Source organism: Aotus nancymaae, unplaced genomic scaffold (genome assembly GCF_030222135.1).
Source record: "Aotus nancymaae isolate 86718 unplaced genomic scaffold, 86718_ANA_hifiasm-v0.15.2.pri h1tg000016l, whole genome shotgun sequence".
Taxonomy (NCBI): Eukaryota; Metazoa; Chordata; class Mammalia; order Primates; family Aotidae; genus Aotus; species Aotus nancymaae.
This window is the reverse complement of record NW_026988428.1, coordinates 53,986,850-54,010,443: the sequence shown is the minus strand read 5'-3', so window position 1 is coordinate 54,010,443 and position 23,594 is coordinate 53,986,850. Positions and strand designations below refer to the sequence as shown.

The following is a 23,594-nucleotide window of genomic DNA, read 5'->3' as shown; positions in this document are numbered from 1 at the left end:
TCATATGTTACTCATTATTCTTTTTCTTTCTCACAAAGGTATAATGAAGTTTTCTAGAGGTTTTTTGATATGTGATATTATCACACATTGATTGCAGAGCAGAAATGAGACTCTGTGCATCATTAGACATGATAGAAAATTCCAAAAATGTAACAGAGTGTCACTCTTTGCACTATATATTTTTTTTTTGAGTTGGAGTTTCACTTTGTTGCCCAGGCTAGAGTGCAGTGGCGTGATCTTAGCTCACTGCAACCTCCGCCTCCTGGGTTCAAACGATTCTCCTGCCTCAGCCTCCAGAGTAGCTGGGATTACAGGTGCCCGCCACTGTACCCGGCTGATTTTTGCATTTTTAGTAGAGGTGGGGTTTCACTATGTTTTGTAAATATATTTTTATTAAAAAATATTGCTTATGTTAACACAAATGAGTTTATTATTATAACTTTATTTATTTATTTTTTTCTTATTTTTTTTTTTATTGCATTTTAGGTTTCGGGGTACATGTGAAAAGCATGCAAAGTTGTTGTATAGGTGCATTCATGGCAGTGTGATTTGCTGCCTCCCTCCCCCTCACCCATATCTGGCATTTCTCCCCATGCTATCCCTCCCCAACTCCCCCCCCGCTGTCCCCCCCCCCTCCCCCGCAACAGACCCCCGTGTATAGTGCTCCCCTCCCTGTGTCCATGTGTTCTCCTTGTTCAACACCCTCCTATGAGTGAGAACATGTGGTGTTTGGTTTTGTGTTCTTGTGTCAGTTTGCTGAGAATGATGGTTTCCAGGTTCATCCATGTCCCTACAAAGGACGCGAACTCCTCATTTTTAATGGCTGCATAATATTCCATGGTGTATATGTGCCACATTTTTCCTGTCCAGTCTATCATCGATGGGCATTTGGGTTGGTTCCAGGTCTTTGCTATTGTAAACTGTGCTGCAATGAACATTCGTGTGCATGTGTCCTTATAGTAGAACGATTTATAATCCTTTGGATATATGCCCAGTAATGGGATTGCTGGGTCAAATGGAATTTCTATTTCTAGGTCCTTGAGGAATCACCACACTGTTTTCCACAGTGGTTGAACTAATTTACACTCCCACCAACAGTGTAAAAGTGTTCCTATTTCTCCACATCCTCTCCAGCATCTATTTTCTCCAGATTTTTTAATGATCGCCATTCTAACTGGCGTGAGATGGTATCTCAATGTAGTTTTGATTTGCATTTCTCTAATGACCAGTGATGATGAGCATTTTTTCATATGTTTGTTGGCCTCTTGTATGTCTTCTTTTGTAAAGTATCTGTTCATATCCTTCGCCCATTTTTGAATGGGCTTGTTTGTTTTTTTCTTGTAAATCTTTTTTAGCTCGTTGTAAATTCTGGATATCAGCCCTTTGTCAGATGGGTAGGCTGCAAAAATTTTTTCCCATTCTGTTGGTTGTCGATTCACTCTATTGACTGTTTCTTTTGCCGTGCAGAAGCTGTGGAGTTTGATTAGGTCCCATTTGTCTATTTTGGCTTTTGTTGCCAATGCTTTTGGTGTTTTGGTCATAAAGTCCTTGCCTACGCCTATGTCCTGAATGGTTTTGCCTAGGTTTCCTTCTAGTGTTTTTATGGTGTTAGGCCTTATGTTTAAGTCTTTAATCCATCTGGAGTCAATTTTAGTGTAAGGTGTCAGGAAGGGGTCCAGTTTCTGCTTTCTGCATATGGTTAGCCAGTTTTCCCAACACCACTTATTGAACAGGGAATCCTTTCCCCATTGCTTGTTTTTATCAGGTTTGTCAAAGATCGGGTGGTTGTAGATATGTTGTGTCGCCTCCGACGCCTCTGTTCTGTTCCATTGGTCTATATCTCTGTTTTGGTACCAGTACCATGCTGTTTTGATTACCGTAGCCTTGTAGTAGAGTTTGAAGTCCGGTAGTGTGATGCCTCCTGCTTTGTTCTTTTTACTTAGAATTGACTTGGCTATGCGGGCTCTCTTTTGGTTCCATATGAAGTTTAAGGTGGTTTTTTCCAGTTCTGTGAAGAAGGTCATTGGTAGCTTGATGGGGATAGCGTTGAATCTGTAAATTACTTTGGGCAGTATGGCCATTTTCACGATATTAATTCTTCCTAACCATGAACATGGAATGTTTCTCCATCTGTTTGTGTCCTCTCTTATTTCGTTGAGCAGTGGTTTGTAGTTCTCCTTGAAGAGGTCCTTTACGTTCCTTGTTAGTTGTATTCCTAGGTATTTTATTCTCTTTGTAGCAATTGTGAATGGCAGTTTGTTCTTGATTTGGCTCTCTTTAAGTCTATTATTGGTGTATAGGAATGCTTGTGATTTTTGCACATTGATTTTGTATCCTGAGACTTTGCTGAAGTTGCTTATCAGTTTCAGGAGATTTTGGGCTGAGATGATAGGGTCTTCTAGATATACAATCATGTCGTCTGCAAATAGAAACAATTTGACTTCCTCCTTTCCTAGTTGAATACCCTTTATTTCTTTTTCTTGTCTGATTGCTCTGGCTAGAACTTCCAGTACTATATTGAACAGGAGTGGTGAGAGAGGGCATCCTTGTCTAGTGCCAGATTTCAAAGGGAATGCTTCCAGTTTTTGCCCATTCAGTATGATATTGGCTGTTGGTTTGTCATAAATAGCTTTTATTATTTTGAGGTACGTTCCGTCGATACCTAGTTTATTGAGAGTTTTTAGCATAAAGGGCTGTTGAATTTTGTCGAAGGCCTTCTCTGCATCAATTGAGATAATCATGTGGTTTTTGTCTTTGGTTCTGTTTATGTGGTGAATTACATTTATAGACTTGCGTATATTGAACCAGCCTTGCATCCCCGGGATGAATCCTACTTGATCATGGTGGATAAGCTTTTTGATGTGCTGTTGCAATCGGCTTGCCAGTATTTTATTGAAGATTTTTGCATCTATGTTCATCATGGATATTGGCCTGTAATTTTCTTTTCTTGTTGAGTCTCTGCCGGGTTTTGGTATTAGGATGATGTTGGTCTCATAAAATGATTTGGGAAGGATTCCTTCTTTTTGGATTATTTGAAATAGTTTCAGTAGGAATGGTACCAGTTTTTAAATACCCAGTTTTAATTTTTAATATGGTAAATATTGATAGATATGACCCACCCATATAGACAAAAGGTCATCAGTGATTTTTTTTTTTTTTTTTTTTTTTTTGAGACAGAGTCTCATTGTTTTGCCCAGGCTAGAGTGCAGTGGCACAGTCTCAGTTCACTGCAACCTCTGCCTCCCATGTTCAAGTGATCCTCCTGCCTTAGCCCCTCTAGTAGTGGGGATTACAGGCACACGCCACCATGCTTGGCTAATATTTGTATTTTTATTAGAGATGAAATTTCGCTATGTTGGCCAGGCTGGTCTCGAATTCCTGACCTCAGGTGATCCACCCGCTCCAGCCTCCCAAAGTGCTGAGATTACAGGCATCAGCCACCTTGCCTGGCCTGTCGGTGATTTTTAAGATTGTACAGGGGTCCTGCAGCTGAAAAGTTCAAAAACTGCCAGCTTACACATAGAGTCTTCGTAGAATGGCAAATAAACCCATTCATAACTGGTATTTCTCTACCCAGTCCTTCATCTTTCTGCATTTTCTTTTTCTTTCTTTCTTTCTTTTTTTTTAACATTTTTAACTTGGGAATTTTATTGAGAGTAGTTTGTTAAAAGGAAATAAGATGTTTGCTGGGATTTATGTATAATTTTTTTATGATATTATTTATATCCTAGTATTCACTAATGTTAAAAATGGTAAATTGAAAAACAGCATTTTTAAATAAATTAGGGAATATATAAACTCTGAGTTATACAGTCAGAAAAAGTGTATTTTCAAAAACCAATGTCATAAGAAAATTATACAGTATATTATGAATCACAGAATTCAGGTTACAAAACATGATGATTTAAAATGTGTTTAGAAACAAAAGAATTGCATATATGTGATATCAGTGGAGAAGTTACAGAATACATGATAAAATATTTATCCCTGGATAATTTTATTTCTGAATTATAATTCTGTTTTCCTTGTTTGCCTTTCTCCATATTTTCTACAATGTATATGTATTTTGTTTGTAATTAGGAAATAAAATTCAGTCAAATGTTATATTACTAATTAAAAAAAGATGCTGAAGAAGTCATCTGGGATTAATTCTTGGGTTTGGATTAAAAACAATAGCTGTATGAATGAATTTTCCAAACATTTTCTGTTAAGCATTGTTTATCGTTGGTTTAGCATGTTTATGGGCCCTTTCTTAGGAATATAATGCTTTCTTTTTCTTTTCTTTTTTGTTTTGTTGAGGCAGAGTCTCACTCTGTTTCCCAGGCTGAAGTGCAGTGGCAAGAACATGGGTCACTGCAGCCTTGAGCTCCTGGGCTCTGGTGATTCTTCTACCACAGCCTCCTGAGTAGCTGGGACCATGGACGTGTGCCACTGAACCTGGCTAATTTGTTTTTTAACTTTTTGTAGTGATGGGGGTCTTACCATGTTGCCCAGGCTGGTCTTGAACTGTTGGGCCCAAGCAGTCCTTTTGTCTTGGCCTCCCAAACTGTTAGCATTACAGGTGTGAGCCACTGCACCTGGCTCATACTGCCTGCTTGCTCTATTTCTTGTTTCTTTTCTTTCTTTCGTCCTTTCCTTTCTTTCTTTCCATTTTTTCTTTCTTCTTTCTTCTTTTGAGGCAGGATCTTGCTTTGTTACCCAGGCTGGAGTGCAGTGGCACAATCTTAGCTCACTGCAGCCTTGACCTCCTGGGCCCAAGTGATCCTCCCACCTCTGCCTCCCAGGTAGCTGGGATTATAGGCACATGCCATGACACCTGGCTGATTTTTAAATTTTTTTGTAGAGACATGGTTTTGCCATATTAGCTAGGCTGGTCTTAACTCCAGAGCTCAAGTGAACCGCTCACTTCAGCTTCCCAGAGTGCTGGGATTTGCTTTCTTAATATTTTAGTAGGTAAATTATTGAGTCAGTTTTCTTAGGTTTTCCACCACAAGTATGAATTTGACATGAAGTCAGGACAGTTAAGTGAAAATATTCAGTAAATGTTTAGAGATAAGAGCTGGGTCATTCTTATTTATCAGAGCATGTTTTGAAAACCCTTATTCTTGGAATTTATTTAATTAATTAATTTTTTTTAATAGAGACAGGATCTCACTGTGTTGCCCACACTGGTCTCAAAGCTGTCCTCCTGCCTTGCCTCCCAAAGTGCTGAGATTACAGGCATGAGCCACTACTCCTGGCTTGGAATTTTTTAGTTAGCTTACTTTTAACTTGTATTCATTGAGATGAATACAACTTCTTTTGTTTTAAATCAGATTCTTGCATTAATTGTTAAAAATATATAATCTGAGATCATAAAGATCTGAATTTTAATCCTGGACCTGCCACTTAACAGCTATTGACACTATGAAAAGTTTTTAACTTTTATTAATTAAATATTAATTTCTTTCTTCGTAAAATGGGGATGATACTACTACAGAAATTACCTTATTGGGTTGATGTGATCACTGTGAGATACAAATATAAAGCATTTAGTACATCCTCTGTCAGTGCTCAGCAAATCTTGTCACCATAATCATTATTGTCATCTTCAATTTAAATTGGACTCTTTTCTGATTAGTCTTGGGTCAAAGTGGAGACTTGTGGTGAAAATGAAAATTATTCATTTTCTAATGCATACATGTTAGGCTTCAGAAAATATACAGAAACTACTGAGAATAAAATAATTAGGAAACAAGGCTGGCATTACTATTATAATCAATATGTTGTGCCTTGATTTATGATGGGATTATTTCCAGATAAACTCATCTTAAGTTGAAAATGCATTTAATACACGTAACCAATCGAACATTGTAGCTTAGCCTAGCCTATCTGAAATGTGCACAGAACACTTGTATTAGCCTACAGTTTGGCAGAATTAACTAAAACAAAGACTACTTTTTAAATAAAGTATTGAACATCTCATGTAATTCATTGAATTCTGGACTGAAAGTGAAAAATAGAATGGTTTTGTACCATGTTAAAGTTCAAAAAGTTGTAAGTTAAATCATTATATTTTAAAATCATTATTTACCATTAACTTGCTTCATTATTTAATTGTACATTACTTTCTTAAGGTAGAAACTTGATTTTCTTTTTAAATTTGTAGGTATCCGTGGGGAAATCAATGTAGTTGTCAAAGTAGATCTCTTCAATGATTTAAATCGGTTTAGACAGTCATCATGTGGTGTCAAATTCTTTTGCAGTAAGTAAATACATTCTATTACTCAACAGGAAATGTAATAACTGTAAAATATGAGAAATGAAATTAACATTTCAGAAAGCAAGTAGAAAAGGTATTATTCTTGGTTTTAATGACAAAGAGAAAATTGTTAATTTTCTAGAAATAGTTACGATAGTTCTGATTTGAGTATAAATGGTGTCTAATTTTTGAAAATTTATATAAATTTTCATTAGAAAAATCCAGTGACATTTTACTATAGTATAGAACACTGAAAGAAAGGAGCAGAACACTATGGCTAAGTACTATGGTGCTATCCTAAATGACACAGGCTTCTATGGGTATTGAGTCTAGAGAACTCCTTGAAATGTGTGAGTCTGAAATGGGCAGGTCCGGATTACTCACAGCCGATCTGCAATAGTAGAATTGAAATCTCTAAGTAGTTGAGTTAGCGTCAGTGCACAAATGTTTATTTTAAGAGACTAATTTGGTACAGATGTATCAGGTTCTCTCTTTTTTGAATTTGAACTTGACTCCTCAGGTTATGTCAGAAAGGCAGTGGTTTGATTTTTGTAACTGCTTTGTGGTATACAGAAGTACTTTTATAAAGGGTTTTGAATAATGAAAGATTTAAAAAAATCATTATCTGCTTTCTACCTATTTATATAATAATTAGCTAGTTGACTTTAATTTTGATTTTTTTAAACTTTGTATTGAATTCTATTTAAGGTTGTCTATAGCTGTTTTCCGCAAATACAATTCATATTTACTTACATGAGAAAGGTGAGAGGCCTCATGGAAGAAAATGATTATTTCTAAGAATAAAATAGATCTTAGAAGACTTATTAGAAGTATTATTATAATTACATTGAGAATATTATAGTAAAAGATGTTCTTCTATTATGTATCTAAAGGTCAGAAAACTGAGATGTACATTTTTTAAAAATTCAGTTTTACCTTTCGATAAACAGAAGCATAATAATTGTTTTAACAGCAACATCTATTCCAAAGTGCTATAGAGCTGTGATAATTCATGGATTTGTAGAAGAACTTGTGGTCAATGAAGACCCAGAATATCAGTGGATTGATCGAATTCGCACACCAAGGGCGTCAAATGAGGCCAGACAGAGACTCATTTCGTTAATGTCAGGTATTTAAAAAAAAAACAAAACTTTATTACTGACCAATTTAATACTTTCCTAAATTTTTCACTTTCCTTTGTCATGCCACCTCAAATTTTACAATGAAGGCTATGAATTATAAGTGACTAAATGCCTTCCCCTGGCCCAGTCTTCCTGAACACACTTGGATTGCCCTCTTTTAACAAGTGGAAATGTGAATCAGAAGCTTTTAGTAAAAGGAAATTGTGTTGATGAGGTAGTGTAGTGGAAAGAGCCCTGAGCAACGGGGTTAAGGAAGGAACCCTGAGTGGGAACCTGGATTCTAGTTTTCCTCCATCTACCATTTATTTGTCAGAGCTTAAGCAAATCACCTCCCTCTATCTCTCATTCTTTCTATTCAAATGTTGCCTTTTCACAGTTCTTCCCTGGGTACTGTAGGTCCCGCTATCCCTTCAACCACTTTCCCTGCCCCTCTGATCTCATTCCCTTTTTATATTTTTCTTTGAAAAATGCACTTACCGTTTTAAAGTTTATATTAATGTTTATATGTGTATATATGTGAATATATATGCATGCATATATTTTACACAAAGTATCAATGTTATATTTATATAATAAATATTTATATTTGTTTTTATTCTATATATTTGTGCTGTATAAGTATATATTTTATAATTATGCTATATTGTAATAGAATTATGTTCTATATTTTATAGATTATGTTTGTATGATATATTTTCTCTGTGTGTGATATTAATATATGTTTACTTGTTTTTTATCTGTTTACCCCACCAGTATGTAAAATCCACTAGATTTGAGCTTTCTCTTTCTCATTCACCCCTATATCTTTAGCACTTAGAAGAAAAGAAAAATACCAGCATGTAGTACAGAGCCAAAATTGTTTGGTAAATGAATGCATGAGTGGGTGAACCTTACTTGCCACTTCTATAAAATGTAGCTAATAATATCTTACCTCCCCAAAAGTAGGAGGCTGGACCAGATTATCTTTTAGGTTTCCTTCAAGTTCTGAAAATCTGTGATTTTCTTGGACTTTTTTTTTTTTTTTTTTACCGCTACCATATCCAGTCTTATAGTATATAATGTAAAGATACGAAGCAAGAATGAGATTTCCCTTTTTTGTAGGTGAACTGCAGAGGAAGATTGGCTTGAAAGTACTTGAAATGAGAGGAAATGCAGTTGTGGGGTACTTACAGTGTTTTGATCTGGAGGGCGAGTCTGGGTTAGTGGTACGAGCCATAGGAACGGCGTGTACTCTGGATAAATTAAGTAGCCCAGCAGCATTCCTTCCTGCATGTAATTCCCCATCCAAAGAAATGAAGGAGTAAGTATGAATCAATGAAATTGTTCTTGCCAAGATTTTTATCTTTTATCTATGCATTTTCATTTGATTTGAAACATTTCAGTAGGGTTGTTCAGCATTTACTCTGTGATGATTTTTATTGGCAATGACTGTCAAAATTTAAACTTAAAAATATTTAAATATTCTAATATTTTATTTATACTGTCTTTTTTTTTTTTTTGACAGGGGTTTGCTTTGTTGCCCAGACTGGAGTGCAGTGGCACAGTCTTGGCTCACTGCAGCCTCTACCTCCCAGGCTCAGGTGATCCTCCCACCTCAGCCTCCTGAATAGCTGGGACTACAGTGGTACCACCACACCCAGCTAATTTTTGTTTTTTTAGTAGAGATGGGGTTTCACTGTGTTGCCCAGGCTGGTCTCAAACTCCTGGGCTCTAGTGATCCATCTGCCTTGACCCTAAAATGCTGGAATTTACAGGTGTGAGCCACTGTGCGTGACCTATACCATCTCAATATGAAACTAAAATTAAGTAATATAAAATTAAACTTATTCCAGATATTAAGACACTGTACATATAAAGCATAAAATGAATATTCATGCATTGTGTGGCATTTTATTTTCTGAGGAATGCTTAAAACCCTCTACCAGACAATCCAGTTATGCTTATTAACAGCCACATAGTAAGTATATAAAGCAGAAAAAATTGATTTGTGCATAAGTCTTAAACTCAAATGTCTGGAGGCCAGGCAGTTTGTATAAATAATCTAACTGGGTGCAATTAAATAGGGTATATTACCATCTGTAAAGACAAGGTTGGCAAACTTTTTCTGTGAAAGGCCAGTATTTTAGGTTCTGCCCATACAGTCTCTTGTGTTTATTTACAAAAAAAGGAGTTTGCTGATCCTGAATCTAAAGAAATTTAGAGTCATACATTTTAGAAAAACTATGTGTGATCCTGCAAAACACTTCTCTTGGCTTGATTTGGCCTGTGTGTGTGTGTCATCATTGTGTCAGAGGCAGAGGTTTTCAACTTGATGGTGGTGGTGACTGTCAACACAGAATATTTGGAAAAAGATTTTTCTGTCATAATGATTAGGGGGCTAGGTCCTGTTGGGGACTAGAGAGGCTGATTATCCTGCACAGCAAGGGACAACCCTATACAATAAAGACTTGTTCTATCCTAAATGCCTGTATTACTTTAGTTGAGGACTACTCATCTACAGATTCTTTTAAGTCAAGGGTTGGCAAACTTTTTCTATGAATGACCAAATGGTACAGGTAAATAATTTAGTTTTTGCTGATGCTACTTCATAACTGTCATTGTAGCACAAAAGCAAGCATAAACAGTATCCAAATGAATACAGTGTGGCTATGTTCAAGTAAACTATTTACAAAACAGATGGCATGATAGATTCAGCCTGCAGTCTGTAGTTTGCGGACTCTTGGCCTAGATAATCAAGGAGTCAGAATTGTGTAGTCAGAAAACCTAAAACGTTTCCCAGTTCAGCAGTAGTCAGGAGGGGTTGAATAGAAAGGTATCATAGTTTGAAAAAACGTGTTTTTTCACAATCATTTTTAAATGAAATTTTCATCTAAGTGTATTCTTTTTGTTTGGCCATTTTATTTTTGCTGCTTGTTAATCGTTTGGGTTGAATTTTATTCATAAAAGGAAGCACAGTGTTACATACTGCTTAATTTTACTTGGAAACACCTTGGCATATGAAATAATTATTTTAAATAAGTCAAAGAATGAATTTGTTTTATATGCCATTTAAAATATCTCCTAGAAAGATGAGAATTGCCAGCTGCCAGCAGTAGAGTCAGATTGCAGGTTTAGCTTTTTGAGGGATTCAGATTTTTTTCCCTCTTTGTATAGCAAATTTAAGTAAATATTTACTAGCAATTAAAGTGCAAGTTTAAGCAAATTTAAGTAAGTTACTTAGTGGAAAGAGAATGACAATGCTATGTTAACTGTTAGTTTCTTAGAATGAAATATGGATAGCAAGGGGATGTGTTTTGCATGCATTCAGGAAGAGTTCTATTAGTGTAAACCTTCTGGGATTGTATATGTTTTCTCCTTTTCTAATCTTCTTATGGCCTCATGATGAACATAAGTTGCTTCCTTAGGATTTTTCTGAAAGGCATCTTACTAATTATTTTTTAAAAACTCCTCAATACTCAGGCTGTTTTATTTCAACTGGCTTCATTGTATTTTTGATAATGAAGCAATTTGGGTTCTATTACAAAGCCTGTTTTATGATTCAGCTGATTATAACTATTCTGGTATTTAATTATCATGTAATATTGTTGAATCTAGACAGGAATTTGATACAAGGTAGTTTAGATTATGTTACTGACTGACTGGAAAGAAATATTAATATAAACACCACAGGATATTATTATGAGGCATCCTTTTATTCAGGGAGACTGATAGAATCAGAAAACTCCAAGAATACATTATGGTGATGTTCCACTGTATTTGAATTTTAATTTGATGCTATAATTTGAACATTTTACACTGTTCATTTTAGTTTTTTTCATTTTGTTTTACTATATTAATGGTGTGTTCTACTTCCTAAGGTTGTTTTATTCTTTTAGATGTTCAGTATCATGCACATTGTAAATCCCTTTGGTGTTTTCCAGCTTAACTCCCTTGACAATAGAAAGTGCTTTTAAGTATAATTTATTGCTTCTCTACTTAAAAAAAAGTACCAAGAGACAAATTCTCCTGTGTATAGTACCATAGCATTGTTTATTTTTTAAGTCTTGTACTTTTTAATTCTTTATGAGAATTCTTATACTTTTTCTCACTTCAGTGGAGAAATAAAAACAAAAACAAAACCTTATTCATTTTTTTGTGTAAAAGTAGACCACCAATGAATTGTTTGATTTTTATCAGTTACAGTAAATACTTTTTAATTTCTATTAACAACAAAGGCAGAAAAATTTCTCCTATTGTAAAATCAGTAATATTTTCAGAAAGTAGTCTGTAGAGCTTAGAAAAGACTATTATGATCAATTATGATTTGATCATAATTGTTTGAACCTTGACAGATTGTGAATTGGGGAATGTTCCTGGGCAGTCAGTAATATAGCAATGGAAAAGAAAAAAAGTCAGGCAAAGTTGGGCTCTTGGCCTGCCTTTAATTTGTATTATAAAAAATGAGAATGATAGTTTTTCAGAGCGTACTTACATACGATTCATATGATTCTGTTACCCACATTGTGTGTTAGCAAAGGCATTGCACAGTGAAATAATTGCTAATATGAAATTCAGGATTCTTATTTATATAATACACCTTTTTACAACATTCAATGTAATCCTTTAAGCCAAACTTTTTCTTAAAAATCTCAAATGTTATCTATGAATATACACTTATATAACTGATCTAAGTATAAATATACACACACATAGATATGGTTTATTATAGGACGTAAGTTGATAACTTACAAAATTTTGATTTGGAATATAGTTTATATAACATTCTGTATGAGGGCCAAAATTATTGACATTACTTTATGAAGATGTCTTTAAAAGCATGGTCTCCTTGTTTTGTTTCCAGTGTAACCTGATTTTAAGCTATATATTTGGTGTATCAAAATACTGGAACATGTTTATCTGCATACATCCATTCAGTTCACTCATTTCTCTTTATGCGGTCATCTTTCATATTCTTAAGTACTCCTGTCTTATTAGCCTAGACAGATATAGTTATTTAACTTTCTTTATAGAGAATGTAATTAATTATGTCAGCTATTCTTATCTCAGTTTCAAAGGTAATATAAGAACTTTATATTTGACTTTTTACTTTTATGGGTATCCTTCCCCATAAATAGTTCATAGTAAGTTCTATTGTGATAAAAATAATAATAAATATGTTAAGGAAACTTAAAATACAGATCTTAGTCTTGTTCTCATTTAATTTCATTGACTGTTCTGCTTGCTGTTTTCTTATTCACAATTAATAAATTATAATTAATTTATTAATTGGATACTTTAAAATTATGACTATATCCTAACAAATTAATATTTAGCTATTTTTCAGTTTCAACTTGCTTTTGCATGCTAGGGATTAAAAACAATAAGTTCTCTTCCCTAACTAAAGCTCCTTTGAAATTATTTTAACATAACTCTGCAATCTGTTGTATGTATTGTTTTCTTTTCTTCCACTTTGACCACAAATTCCCTCAGGTCTCCGCTGGTTCATCCTCCAAGCCATGGATGCCGTTCGACTCACAACAGCCCAATTCACACTGCTACTGGCTCACGACTTACTCAGAACTTCTCTGTGTCTGTTCCCACTCTCATCTATACTGGTACGAGACTGCTCAGACTCCAGAGCTGGGGAGATGCAGGCCACAGGCAGAGTGGCTGCAGAGGCAGGCAGGCAGGTAGTGTAGGCAGGTACCACAAGTCCTTCCTTCATCCTTTTCTTACTCAAAGTTCAGCTGCAGTGAGAAACTTCTGTATTTAGCTGCCACATAGGCTCTAACTATATGGAAGTAAAGGTATCCTTTCAGCTTCCAAAGTCTCTTCCACAGATCTTCAAATAACCCTATCTTGTATATGTGTACCATGAATTTTGAGGAGAATCCTCCTATGTATATTTTTATAATTATTTCTGCATTTGTTTAAAAATAAAATTGATGATTAGATTCTAAATGAAATAACTGCCAAAGCTTCCAATTTGCTTATTTTCTTTATATATAAAGCCTATTACACTAGGTTCTGTTTCATTCTGTGGAAGAGAGCTATTGGAGAACAGGTAAGCAACTATTCTGCATTAAATGCAATGTTTCTGTGTAGTTGTGTTCATTTTTCTCTCTGCTGTGTTTTTAGCTGTGGCACTCTTGCTGCTATAGGATAAGGAAACATTTTTTTATTTTGAGGATATCTATTGTGTGTGCAAATATAAAAACAATTATGAATATTTACACACACCATTTGTAGTTACCATTTTTCTTTTGTAACTTACGGCATTGTTTATTTGAAAATATTTTGTCATACATTCTTTTGATTTGTCCTTTTGATATTTTTTTACCCTCTTAGTCTGTCATTTCATGCTTTTTTGCTTTTTCACTTGGCTTATTAACTGTTTCAATGCAGATAATATTTATCTGGAGAGTGATGAATGGTTAAACAGCAATTGCTTGTCTTTGGCCTTATTCCCAGCTCCACACGTAAGAAATGACTGCTGGCCCTGCCCCAGTTCTTTCCTGGTGTTTGGATCATGCTGCCTCCCGTCAACCCCTTTGGCACATGATTACTTAATATTTCTCCACCTTCTTCTGGCAGGATTCCCTTCAATGAAGATCCCAATCCCAATACTCACTCATCAGGACCCTCAACCCCTCTGAAAAACCAAACCTATTCCTTTTCACCTTCCAAGTCCTACAGTCGACAGTCCTCTTCTTCTGACACAGATTTGAGTTTGACACCCAAAACTGGTAAGGCGCTTCCACCCACCTTTTGGTTTTTCTTTTTTTAAAAATTTGTTTCTATTTCTTACTAGCTTTCCATCCAAATCTTTTCTCTTGTTTTTGGCATTTAAATTAAAAGAATATGTGAATACTGATCATTTTCAGTTACTGCCATTAAAATATGAAAATTTTGTATAATTCAGAAATTATCTTGTCTGGAGATATATTTTATTGATTTAATGATAGCATAGATATCAAAGTCCAAGATATATTTTGGCATATAGACATTTTTCATTTTATGCTCAAATTAAGAGGAATAACATCTTTAAACATTTGACTAAAAAGTAACACTAGTAGCTTGCAATCAAATTTCTCATGCATATAAGCATTTTTGAATTATTTCTGCCTATTAATGAATATAATTCTAATATTTTATTATGAAAAAACTCTTAACCACTGAAATGGTTATATTGGAGTACATCTATTAACTGGGTATTTAAAATGTTTGGTTTTACTAGTCTTTCTAGGTTAGAAAATAGCATTTTTACTTATTCTTAAATTTTTTTGTTTATCAAATTTATATCTTTCTTTTGTATTTTGATGAATGATTTCTGGATTTTTATGAATATGTTTTATGATTAAAAAGTTGACAAAAAATCAAATTAGATTTTTACATTTTAGAATAGAATTAACTTATTTAAATCACCAAATTATTATTGTTCAGAAAAATCTAAAATAAATTTAAAAATTTAATAGTTAATGGTGTGAAATTTTTATAAACAGTATTTTTGTCTGACAGTTTTCCCATCAGATGATTAAAACTTAGTACTTATTTGTTATTTTTAATTAATATTTTTTAAATAGCCTTATTTGTATGTTAGAAAAGAAATTTATGTAACAATTCTAGATTTTGTGAAAATAAGGAAAAGAAGTCTAAATCCAAAGCAATGCCACTTCTAAGGAAAGATAAATTTTTTAAAAGCCTATAGATTTAGTTTGTTTTTATAAATGAAGTTATAAAATATAATTATGAACACCTATTTTCTTGAAGATAACAGCTTCATCTTTCTAGGTAATTCTGAATAATGTCTACAAATAACGTAGTTATTTCATAGTAATGATAGCTTTGGAATTTGGCACCTTATCAAGTTTATGCCATAAAAATTGAACCGTCCAGATTGTAGTGAAAAAAGTTTTTTTTTTAATAAAGAGTAAGAGACTCTCTCCTTAAACCTCATGACAATCAAGACAAGACAGACTTACATTACTATTTGAGTAATGTTTAAAAAAATATATTTTTGAGACTTTGGTCTACTGACTGCATATTCCAGGCCTTTTTTTTTTCTTTTTTTTTTGTCATACCACAGATAAAGTTTGGAAAGCATTTCCTTGATCTTTCTGTTTCTTTCTTTTTTTAAAATACACCAAAAAGACCAAGCCTAAAAGATTGTCAAGTAATAAATTAACTGAACCAGACTTATTTTCTTTTAGCTTTCTAGTAGACAATCAATTGCTTTATCAATGAACTTTTTGTATTTTGTCTTCTAGCTCCAAATTTTTAGTTTAAAAAATGTTATTTACAAATGGGGTATTATTCTCATGTATTTCTGTATTTATAAGCTACCTCTAAATAATTTTGTTTTCCCTAAAATTATTTATTATTTCCATAGTTTATTTATATAATATTAGCAATTTTCAGCCCCTTGGCCTTATTATGAGTTTCTAAATATCTCTGAATTGTTTGGAGGAGCACTCCAATTTCTCATGGAGACTTTAAATAGCAAAACTCTGATTGTTATCAAAATTCGAAAACTGTAATTTCAGCATGTACTTCCTGATTCTCTGCCTTCTAATTTACATTTGTAGAATCCGTGTCTTGAGAAATTATGGAGATAAGCTGATTATGATTTATTTGGGAATCCAAAAGCAGAATAAAGTTAATAAAATTTAGACTGAGAATTTTTTTTTTTTCTTTTTGTAGTTAAAGCTATTTATTATGTTTTTTCTGGTAGGTCTCTTCGTTTAAAAAATTTTATATTTATTTCCGTAGATACTAATTGTTTACATTTACAAGGTTTTATTTTTATATGTTTCCCAAGTATTTAACAGGAGTTGAATTTTAGATTTACTAGTGTTAGAATATTGATTTAACACCTGATTTTAGCTAATTTATTTTTAGCCAGGCTTTTGACTATGTATAGTTTTTATAGAGGGTATTTGACCCTTAGGGTACTTATATCTCTGTAAATGCAAATAATGCTATGATCAGAATAAAGTGTAAATGCAAATAATACTATGATCAGAGTAAAGTATTAAACATTTTAGAGGAAAGAAAAGTACTAATATACATCTTAAAACTGGACAGAAATAAGTTAAAATTAATACTGACAACTGTCTTCCTAATCCAATACTGAGTATTTTTTTATGGATATTCAATTAAAGTGCCCATAAATGCTGTCTTTTAGTTAGTAACATTTGAAGTACTGTATTTTTATCACTTTAAATAAGTGTTTATATTTTAGGCATCAAGTTCTGGCTCTAAAAATTTGAAAATGTGGTACATTTTAATTTTAAATTCTTAAGCCCAAAGGGCAGGCAAGTTAAGTATTTTGAAGAAGTCAATTAAAATTTACTAGAATCACATAAAATCCTAAGTTAGTGATTTAAAAAATTTTAATGAATGTGAAGTTTGTAAAGGTTTTGTTAAGTTTTAGACTATGCCTTTTATTTACATTACGTGGGATAGATGGTCTTGCTAGTGACTTTTTATTTGCCTAGTGTAATTTGTCTATGCATTTTAAAGTTCATTTTTACTGTTATATTTTGCCTCATCATTGCTTTCCTTAGCCTGCATTTTCTGATCATCTTCTGAATCTGCATCTTTTCTCTGCTACTTTCCTCCACAGCACCTTACCCACAGGGACCTAGGATTTACCTGTGTCCCAGCTCCCCCTCTCTCTCTTGTGGTTCCCTTCATCTTAAAAAGTCCTGTCTCCTCCTCTCGGAATCTAGCCTTATCCCTCATCATTCTAGCCTTGTCAGCCCAGTTCTGAGGAAAAGTGTTTCTTTCAGTGAAGAGCTGTTCCTGGCTGCTTCTGGTAGGATCACATTATGTCAGCTTTTTAATCCCTTTATTTTTCATGCTATAAAGAATTATTGGGTATTTTATACAAGATGCATTTCTATTATTTTTCTTACTGGTAGACGGAGTTAAACAATTGGAAATATAAGGATATAATCGAGGATTACTTGATGGCTAATAATGAGTATTCTACCAAATTATATATTTAAAAAATTACATGTCTAAGGACATAGATCTGGATATTTACAATATTATTAGGTTCTTATTACTAGAGTTTCTGTTTTAGATGCTTTACTTTCTTTTCCTTCATACCAACTCCATTCACATTGGACATTTATCATCATGTTGCTAAACCATACGATTACATTAATAAATTATTCTGTTTGAATCAGTTTAAGTCTAATTTTGGTGATATTCTTTGATTATCTTTTTTTTCTGTCTGTTGCATTAATTATTAAATTTTTCTGCTATATTTTCTGATATTTCACTTATCACTACAAATTTACATTTTATTTTCTGGCTTTTAATATGCTTCATATAAAGATCTTAGTTTCATTTCTATGTTTAGTATTGTATAGTCTCTAAAAATAATGTTCAGGTTACTTTAAGAAAAACCATTTTTTTTTGTTTTTAAGAACAGAGTGGGACTATACACATGCTAACCTTTGTTTCCTTATCCAAGAACAGCTAAAAATGTAAAAGTTAATTGGTTCCTTTTTAAGTCATTGTAATAAATTTGGCTGTATGCATCTTCAATTTTGAAAGGGATGGGATTAATTCTAGTCTGTAGAGCACTGGCTTCTTACCTGTCCCCTTGCTTTCTATGATTCTTTGATAATAGTTGATCTATTAGTGTGGTCAGAACAATAAAATAAGGTAGGGAAAGAAATTTAAAATTAAGCCTTAAAAAATACATCTAAGAGCTTGGGAAAGATAATTCTTTCATCCATTACTGTGTACATTTGTGATGTATCTATTACATGTCTGTGGTTTTTTGTTTATTTTAAAAAATTTTATGTTGATTTTTGTGAATGAGCATTGACAAGTATGAAATTACTGTTTTGTCATGATATGTTTAGAAATGGGAAGTTACAAGAAAATAGATTTGACTTTATTTCAAAATCACCTAAATTTTATGCTTTTTAGAGAATTTTGGAATATTTTAAGTGAGCACAGGTATTGCTTTTGTCTCTATTTACATTTAATCAGACATTTAATATTTCTCATTTTTTAGTATTCTTAAATTGTTAGCTTAGTAATGTTTTTATCTTGATTTTTTAAATTATGAGTCAGCTTTTAAAGTGGAATGTTTTGCAAAGATTCATCACCTTAACATAATTTTTTTTATAATCTTCAGAAAAAAATTAAGTCCCAAACTAGCTGTGGTCAGTAGGACTCTGACATCTTGCATCTGTAGAAAAGTTTGTGGATAAAAATAGAGTTAAATATGTGCTTTAGTTGTCATCTCCAGTGCTTTAAATGTTTTGATCATTTTATCATATTTCTACTCATGACGTTTATGAAGATGAATGCAATTAAACTTTGTTTCTATAGTTGTTTTTTTTTTTGGTTGTTATTTATGTACTGATGTTCTGTAGGAATGGGAAGTGGTAGTGCTGGAAAAGAAGGGGGGCCATTTAAAGCTCTTTTAAGACAACAGACTCAATCAGCATTGGAACAGAGGGTAAGATTCACTTGATATTCTATATTCTTACACTGTGAATATGACTTTGTTATCTTATGCTTCCATGTATTTACATGCTTTCATGAACTGTTTTGATTACATATCTATAATATTGCAGTTTTGAAGTCCAAAATGTAGTTAAGGTATCAAAGTAATTTGTTTATACATAACTACTTTTGATTTGGAATAATTATATAAAAATTTTTGTTTTGTCCTCCAATCTTTTATCAGAAATACTATTTTTCAGAATACCTATTGAATGCTGAAGTCATTTTCCATTACATTTATTATTGGAAAGGAGATGGTAAACATTTTTGCAGAAAAAAATATTCCAGTAGGATTTTATTATTTTTAAAATAATTCCTTAGTATATTAATATATTTATTCGCTGAAATTACTTTTATCATTGACCAATCTCTTAGGAATAAAAAATGTCCAGATTCTGTATTTCTAAAGATTAATACAAATAATATGGTTGCATTCACTGCAGTATCTAAAAAAATAAATAATGTGGTTATTCAGTGTAATGCATCTATTTTAGTTATTGTAAGTTTAATATTTAGTTATATTTGTTGATTAGGAAAATAAGCAGTTACAGTTTTTGGATGATTTCTCTCTCTCTTTTCTTTTAAATAAACTTCATTGCTAAGGGAGGATCACCTCATAGGTTCTGTAGAAGGCGGGTATGTTTCTGAAAAATGTGTGAGAGCCTATTTCTTGTATTGAAAGCTTTTCTAGTTTTAATCTTGGTCATTTAAGTTTTATTTAAGCTTTTAGCAAATATTGACAGCTTTTTTCTTTTCATAATGTAAAGTTCTTTTTTTAATTTAGTAGCACGTGAGGCTCATGTTCTTTTTTCTACTAACTAATATGGTGCATGGTTATGTCATGTCAATAATTTTAAGACAGTTCTATAGCTTTCATTACGTCTGATTTGGAAGCTATAAGCATTTACAGAGTTTTCTTTTACATGTTCTGTATTACACTAGCATTTGAGGGAAAAAAAGTGAAAGAGTAAATACCTGTAAAAGGATACATTTCATAAAATAAAGGTATTTCTCCTCTAGAGGTTGGTACAATTTATTTTTCTAGACTTTTCCCTCCTTATGCTGACAGTATCTGTATATGCACTGTTTACCTAGACAAGGCTGGAGAGAGCAGAGCTGAACTAAGCAATGATGAGACTTTGGCTCATTTTTTGCTTCGTGCCCTATATAAGCATCAGTTACCTTTCAGCTACTCTCGCACCTTGCAGGCAAACCTACAACTGCCACCAAAAGGCCCACCTACACATTCAAATCAACTATTAAAACCAAATGTAACAAAAGACTGAAAATGTTGAAGAGTGTCAGAGTGAAGGTGTGTGTGTCTGCTTATCATTTTTTTAGGCCAGAATGCTCTTACCTCTTTACCTGTCCCATTTTTATGTTCTCTACAGAGTTTTTCACAGTAGGAATATGATTTTTTTGTAATCAAATTACCATTCTGGAATTCACATCAACAGAAAAATGTGGGTTCCCTTGAAATTCGATATAATACGATTTTACTTGGATATGTACCCTTGACTTTACTACCTGTACCAAGAATCTTTAAAAACCATCTCACTTTAAGAGAAAAAAATATTAATCAGTGAAAAGCATTTTGAATTTAGTTTGGATAAAATTTGTGTTTTCAAATATGCATTTAAACATTCTTAAAATTTCAGACACATTTACACATTGGAGATAGATTACTAAATAATCTTCATGGAATTAACAGCAACGACGTAGAGAACTATAGTTTTCATTTACAACTTTGTCAGTCCTGAGTTGGCAGTACGTCTACATTGTCTAACTTACTTAAGTAACTGTTCTTAGGTAAGCAGCAAAAGCATTACCATCTTTGGCTTTCCTATTCACTCGTGACTGCCGTTAGTATGGCTTTTGTTTTGGGAAAAACAAGGAGTATGAAGAATTCTCCCCTTATGTGTTGAGATATGATTTAATTCTGCCAGCCTGAACACTAGATTATGTCATTGACATGATCTACTTATGTGATGTTTTATATTTATTTCTTTAATTTTCATTTTTATGCCTTGGTAAACCACCCTTAATCAATTGTATGGCTTTTTTTTTCTTGAGGAAAGATAAACTTTATTTGCCCAATCTCTTTTACAGATGATTCAAGTAGTAGTTCTTAAGATTAAACAGAAACATTAAAAAAAAGTTGACAAAATATTGGCAATAGTTGCCAGGTTTTTGGGAGATGAGAAATAGAGATAAAAGTTTTATTTAGATTTACGTTCCACCTATGAATTTTTTGACGTAAAGTAAATAGATATTTAATTAATTAGAAGAGAGGCTCTCACTATAATGCCCAGGCTGGTTTCAAACTCCTGTGCTCAAGAGACCCTCCCATCTCAGCTTCTCAGAGTGTGGGGATTACAGACGTGAGCCACCGTGCTCAGCCAGATTTGTTTTTCAATAAGACTCTTATTTTACCTGTGAGAAAACATGGAAGTACTTTTTTTAGTTCCTTCAGCAAATAAACCTAGTTAACTTAGTTTAACTTAGCATTTCCTAAATATATTCTGCCATAGAACTTTTCTTTTAAAATACCTGTTAGTGAGGAACATACTTTGGGAAATATTGATATAAAGTAAACTCTTGGAGAATTTTGATCTTTTCAGAAGTGGGAGTAAAATTGTACAATAAATCATGGTAGAAATCTTTTAGGGATTTTATACCTAGAAAGTTTGGTCTTTCACAATAATAAAAAGAGTATTTGATTTGAAGAATTAACTATGTAAGTATCCCCAAGAAAAATCCTATTTGAATCTCTTTTTAAAAGAATACTCCCATTGTGCTCTGATGATTTTTCAACTACCCTGTCTTTGAGCACACACTATTAAATATTTTTATGCTGCCTGCCCTTGGCTTATGACAAAGCATCAGCATGTAAAGTTTATGTAGGTACCACAGGGAAAGCTGCTTTAAATATGAAGACTTTCTGGAGAAAGTTTCTTCTGCAGTTCCTGAAATTCACATCTAGGCATTGAAAGCAGGGTGTGCTTGGGCTGATCTTAAGGAAGCTTTTCTTTTTGTTTTTCTTTTTGAAATGAAGTTTTGCTCTTGTTGTCCAGGCTGGAGCGCAGTAGCACAGTCTTGGCTAACCGCATCCTCCACCTCCTGGATTCAAGCGATTCTCCTGCCTCAGCCTCCTGAGTAGCTGGCATTACAGGCTCCTGCCATCACACCTGGCTAATTTTGTATTTTTAGTAGAGACAGGGTTTTACCATGTTGACCAGGCTGATGAACTCCTGACCTCAGGTGATCCACTTGCCTTGGCCTCCTCAAGTTCAGGGATTACAGGCATGAGCCACTGCACCCAGCAGAAGCTATTCTTTTACACAGAAGAAAAGTCTATAAATTCATCAAGTGTAATAAAATCAAGTCCTTAACTCTAAATGATAGTGAAACCAGATGATAAAGTTTGTTGCTCAGGAAGAGTCTAGGAATAAAAGGCCCTCTTGGCTTCAGTTTTTCATATAAAAAAATGAAGATAATAGTACTTCCCTCATGGGAAAGGTTATAAAACATAGGCCACAGAGCCTGGCACATAGAAGCACTTGACAGTGGTTGCCAGTTATGGTGATGATGATAGGTACTTAATAATCTGCTATAGATTTCAGCAGTAGCCCTTCTAATGAGAGAATTGTATGAAGATGGAATTTTGGCTAAATAAAATGACATTTTAATTCATTATAGGTTAAATTTTGTGTTTTAAAGTGAATTGGTGTGCTGATACCTGTAAGGTAGAGTTTAAGTCGGCAGAGTGGGTTGTGGCATCTTTGGGCAGCCATTGCCCTGTGTGCTTCTTTCTGACCAACTCCAATATGATGCTTTCCCTCCTTTCTTTATCTCAAACAAAGAAACCTGGGGGAGAAGGGTAAAGAACCCTGAATTGAGAAGTCATTTAGCTTCATTTTTTCATACTTACATAAAATCTTACATGAAAATATTTTCTAATATATAATTTACCTATTTTCTTTCTTTTAGAAGGAAGAAGGAAGTACTGTCTTCCATTTAACTTACAAAAATGTTATTTTCAGTGGCTCTTGCCTAGATATTTAAAAGATTTAAGTATAAAGATTACATATAAAGCGATTTTTTTAATTCTTTGAGACCACCACATGCCTCAGATAGTTTGAGGAAATATTAAAATTTAAGTGATCCTAACACTGAAAAAAACAAATCTGAAAGATCTCATACATTACTAATAATATAAGCTCACCTATATGTTTCTCATTTAAAACTCATATTTACAAAGTTCAAATGGACTTGCTCTGTGATTACCAAACTGTTTTCCCAAATTTTTTAACACTTAATATTTGTTGTGTAATTACCCCATATGTGCTGTACCTAGGAATAAATCCATTCACATATTTTTATGATTCAAAACTTCATTTACATTCAGATTTCCTAACAATAAATATGAATTATTATGAGGTAATCTTCTAGTTTGTACAATTTTTATTAGGTTTCCAGAAATAAAACTTTGAGGGCAGAAAAAAAAGTTTAAATGGAAATAAGGATGCATTTTGACTAAACATATTGTAATACATTTATTATAAGTGACATATTCTCCTTCCATCCTCTTCCTTATTGTTCCTCTACCTGTCTCCTGAGCCAAACCTAACCACTTTCATAGACTAGTTTTTTGCCCTTTTTTCCTATATAGCCTAGATTTTTCTTTCTCTTGTTTAAAG

General features: G+C 33.2%; 1 protein-coding gene across 18 annotated transcripts in view; it reads left to right on the top strand.

The window, feature by feature from the left end:
- C2CD5 (C2 calcium dependent domain containing 5) overlaps positions 1–23,594 on the top strand; it is a 95,980-nt gene that overhangs the window by 17,878 nt on the left and 54,508 nt on the right. For 6 of the 18 annotated variants that reach the window (XR_010343015.1, XM_064377336.1, XM_064377341.1 and 3 more), the window contains exons 5-10: positions 6,149–6,244; positions 7,215–7,370; positions 8,485–8,683; positions 13,957–14,108; positions 18,762–18,847; positions 19,498–19,530. Coding sequence is in view for 17 of the 18 variants with exons in the window: in XM_064377336.1 (XP_064233406.1) it covers positions 6,149–6,244; positions 7,215–7,370; positions 8,485–8,683; positions 13,957–14,108; positions 18,762–18,847; positions 19,498–19,530 (722 nt within the window). In the remaining variant the exon portion in view is untranslated. Of the gene's footprint in view, positions 1–6,148; positions 6,245–7,214; positions 7,371–8,484; positions 8,684–12,852; positions 12,978–13,956; positions 14,109–16,987; positions 17,180–18,761; positions 18,848–19,497; positions 19,531–23,594 lie in introns of all 18 variants that reach the window. The other 12 variants (XM_064377342.1, XM_064377340.1, XM_064377344.1 and 9 more) reach the window with 4 other exon arrangements.